The sequence below is a fragment of the Mesitornis unicolor genome, unplaced genomic scaffold (assembly GCF_000695765.1).
Source record: "Mesitornis unicolor isolate BGI_N332 unplaced genomic scaffold, ASM69576v1 scaffold17168, whole genome shotgun sequence".
Lineage (NCBI taxonomy): Eukaryota > Metazoa > Chordata > Aves > Mesitornithiformes > Mesitornithidae > Mesitornis > Mesitornis unicolor.
In genome coordinates this window covers 107-4,190 of record NW_010204006.1, presented here as the reverse complement: position 1 = coordinate 4,190, position 4,084 = coordinate 107, and the positions used below count along the sequence as shown (strand labels likewise).

The 4,084-nt window shown below is 37.1% G+C and overlaps 1 protein-coding gene across 1 annotated transcript; it reads right to left on the bottom strand.

Moving 5' to 3' along the window:
* Positions 1-255: 255 nt before the first annotated feature.
* Positions 256-3,487, bottom strand: LOC104545720 (mesoderm induction early response protein 3-like; the record flags this gene model as incomplete). Its single annotated transcript, XM_010190925.1, has 4 exons — positions 256-713; positions 857-1,002; positions 1,195-1,322; positions 3,393-3,487. Coding segments are annotated over 4 exons (827 nt in total), but the record flags the coding sequence as incomplete, so codon positions are not given.
* Positions 3,488-4,084: the final 597 nt, after the last annotated feature.

Genomic DNA, 4,084 nt, shown 5'->3' with positions numbered 1-4,084 from the left:
TTTAAAAAAAAAAAAAATGAAGCAGAGCTTAAAGCTGCATCACAGTACTCTTAGTCTTAAACTCTGCCAGACATTTCCACATTTATGGACTGAAAAAAGAAATTATTCTTGTTAAATCAAGATATAGTTCTATACATAAAGACATCACTGATGTCAAAGTTCAAACTTCCAGGGAAAGACTAAGCAAATCTGACAGCTCCCATCAAGTTTACTACTACTACATAAAGTACCCACTGTTTGTTTAGTTTTCCACAGTCATTCTGAGTGAAGGGCAGTATGTTGGTGAAGAGCATGGGTGTTAATAAAACCATTTGTCTCATTTGGAGATAGACTGCTGAAGTCAGCCACTGAAACAGCCATTTTGGCACTGGTAATATGGTGTGTGTGGTTCTCAAAGTCCACACCGAGGTTATTGACAGAGACATCATTCATGAAGGATTCTGGGACAGCAATTCCCATTTTCAATCTCTTTGCAGGTCTTTCTGTCTCCTCACTGCACATGTTCATTTGGTTTAGCTCTGAATGATAAAAGCCAGTCTCAAATAAATTAAAACAATCACTGTCACCATTGCTAGGCAAGTTTAGCAATTCTTCTGTTCCAACAGGCACATGATTAACTGGTGCTCGAGGTAAGCTGTCCATAGGAGGAAAGGCATCATCTAGGCAGTTAACATCTGAAGTGTGGCAGACTGTAGCTACACTGTTTGTCAATGCTGGAAAAAAAGATGAACACAAAATGTAAATGAAATAGTTGTTTATATAGTTACAACAAAAAGGGTTTTTTTTGTTTTGTTTTGGGTTTTTTGTTGTTGTTCGTATGGGGTTTGGTTGTTAGGGTTTTTTTTTCTTGATTTACCTGTCAACTCATTGGCAGCGATAGAGTTCAGAATGCTTAGCTGGTGATCAGGAATGGTTTCTGTCTGAGTATTAGATGTTAAGACTGAAGAATGTACTGCTCCACCAAGGGCTTCTGCTTCATCTACCAAACGATCCATGTAGTCCCTTAAAGAATATAGCATTCATAATGGGTTATTTAACAGAAAAATAAGGCCTAAAAATGGTGATGATGGATTTAATTTCAGTTGCCATAGCCACTGTAGTATTACATTGCAATGACGGGAAACAAACAAACAAACAAAACTTCTACATTTACAATTTGCAACAGAAAACATATTCCAAGAACATTTTACTTACGTAACTCCTGGATGATGGTTATATCTCTTCTTTCCAAATCTTGTTTGCTGAGCAAAGTAATCATAACGTTCTGACTTTTTCCACATGTAATAGAAAGCCACACACTCAGCAACTGTTCTGGTTCTTACCTAAAAGGTGGCAAGAAGAACTGACAAGATTAATACAAAGAATTATAATTTGTCATTCTCTTTAAGTCCCCATATTCCTGCAAAATTATTAGTTTTACTGTTCTAGTATCTATACCAAACCCATTAAATCAGGAAACTTGAAAAGCGATCTACAGTTTCAAATTTCTTTACCAAGAGGGTGGTCAAACATTAGAACAGGCTTCCTAGAGAGATGGTCGATGACCAAAGCCTGTCAGTGTTTAAGAGGCATTTGGACAAAGGCCTTAACAACATGCTTTAACTTTTGGTCAGCCCTGAAGTGGTCAGGTGACTAGATGGTCATGGTAGATGCCTTCCAACAGAACAGGAACCACAACAGAAGCACAGGATTGCACACAGTGTGCGCCACCAGTACCCTTTCCCTTGAGCAGAAAAAGGCTGACTCTTAATAGCCAAGACATTGGTTGGTGTTGGAAACTAAAGTAATCTTCAAACTGATTATTTGAATCACATGTTTTAGCATAAGTAGCTAACTTGCTTAGCATGAGTAGCTATATTGGAAGCCTTAGGCCACAAGTCGAACCTAGGTTGAACTCTTAGTTACAAGAAGAATGGCTGGGAGTAGTTTTGCATGACTTCAATATTATTATAACTGACCTAACATTATAAAATCATATAAGTAATATTAATGAAGATTGTATGAATAGCAATATAAATTAAAGTGACCATTATGAGGAAAGGAAAGAAACCATTCTACCTGGAGTCAGCAGAAGACAGATGAGCATCAGGTGCAGATGGAACAAAAAGATTATGAAACTAAGTTAGCAGAGTTGCCCACACCAAAACTCCAGTCATTGAACAGGAATCAAAATCATTAAACGACTTAATTGGATGAAGGACACATGCTTGTCGCATGGACAGGCGCATGCAAAACTGATGTAATAGATCATGAGGCTTGAAAGAGCAGAGTAAAATAACCCAGGGAGTCCTTCTTGGGAGGGCGCAGCTGAAGCTGAAATAAACTGACTCTGTGACAGAACCTAGGGTATGGACTCTCTTTTAAGAGGGGGGAAAGAATTGGAAGGGTAAAAGTGAGAAAACTTGTGGGTTGAGATAAAGACAGTTTAATAAATTTAAAAAAAAATGTTAAAAAAAGAGGAAAATAAAACCCAAGAAAAACAAGCGATGCAAAAGAAAACAATTGCTCACTACCAACTGAACAATGCCCAGCCAGTCCCAAATCAACAGCAACCCCTGCCAACCTTCACCCCCCAGTTTTATTGCTGAGCACAACATCATATGGTATGGATTATCCCTTTGGTCAGTTGGGGTCAGCTGTCCCAGCTGTGACCCTCTCCCAACTTCTTGTGAACCCCCAACCTACTCACTGGCAGGGCAGATTAAGGAGCAGAAAAGGCTTTGACTCTGTGTAAGCACTGCTCAGCATTAACTGAAATATCCCAGTGTTATCAACACTATTTTCAGCACAAATACAAAACATAGCCCCATACAAGCTACTAGGAAGAATATTAACTCTATCCCAGCCAAAACCAGCACAAAACCTCAAAGTGGCATCAAAACATACAGGAGATGTACAGAAAGTTTGGAAACAGCCATACTGTCAACTGTACCAAGTGATATGCATATTTGATTAAAAAAAAAAAAAAATTCAATTTCTGTACTCCAGGCACAGAGGAGTCAATCAGAAGCAATCCAGATCAAAATTAGAACTCCTTCATTGGCCAGAAATCAGAGTACTGGTGGATGACTACACTTTCTGAAAGCACAAAGAGCTTAGCCTGTTTCTGCAGAATTACACCTTCTGGTGACGAAAATAACTAAAGATGCATTTTCCTCTCCCAAAGCCATGGTATGGAAATACATGGAATTAATATTAACACAAGTTGATTTCAGAAATAATATATTGACTCATCTTGCAATGCCTAGCTTTTCCAATGACATCAAAGGTAAAATTAGCACAAAAATTCCAGGCTGGTTTTAATATGTTGGTTCTTATTTCACTCTTTTGCTTTTACAAGTTTTCAGCATCGTATCACCTACCAATTATTCCATTAACTGTAAAATACTAACCTTGTTTTTCTGTATGAGATGAAAGTCTTTTCCATAAATCAGAAGCGCATGTTCAAAGCCTCTGCATTCTTCTTCTGTCCATGCTGTCATCTCTTCTAGACAATGGCAAAAGTAGCATGATAAACTTATTTTCATTCATTAACCTTCTACAGAGAATAAAATATTTGTGTTGCTAATGCATGATTATCCAAACGCACTCTAAAAACCCCAAGAAATCAGTTATTTAGACCCATGTCCTTTCCTCTAGCGTATATATATCCTACCTGAAATCTAACATCCTTGTTTATAAAGACTCTTTTATGAGTCTGATTTCAGAGATCTTTTATTCTGGAGGGCAAAGGACATTCAAAAGACTTGATGTATTATTTCTTAAGAAGCCTGTCATCAAAAAACCAAGATTTGATACCACCACTGAGATATCAGTGAGATAATTTTTCTGAAGATTTCTTCTTGCATCACATACAAAGAACAGTAGCTGCTGGACAAAAAGTAAAGGAACAATCTCTTTTTTTTAATGATAAAACTGAATTTTAGTTTTACAAATAAAAAAAATAAGCACTAAGAGTTTTAAAACAAAGTAGCTCAAACTATTTGAGTAGGTCAGTATTGTCTCAAGTATTGTTGCTTCCCTATCTTGATTATGGCTTTGTGCCAATATATAATAAAGGAGGAATATTTCAGGCATCTTACAT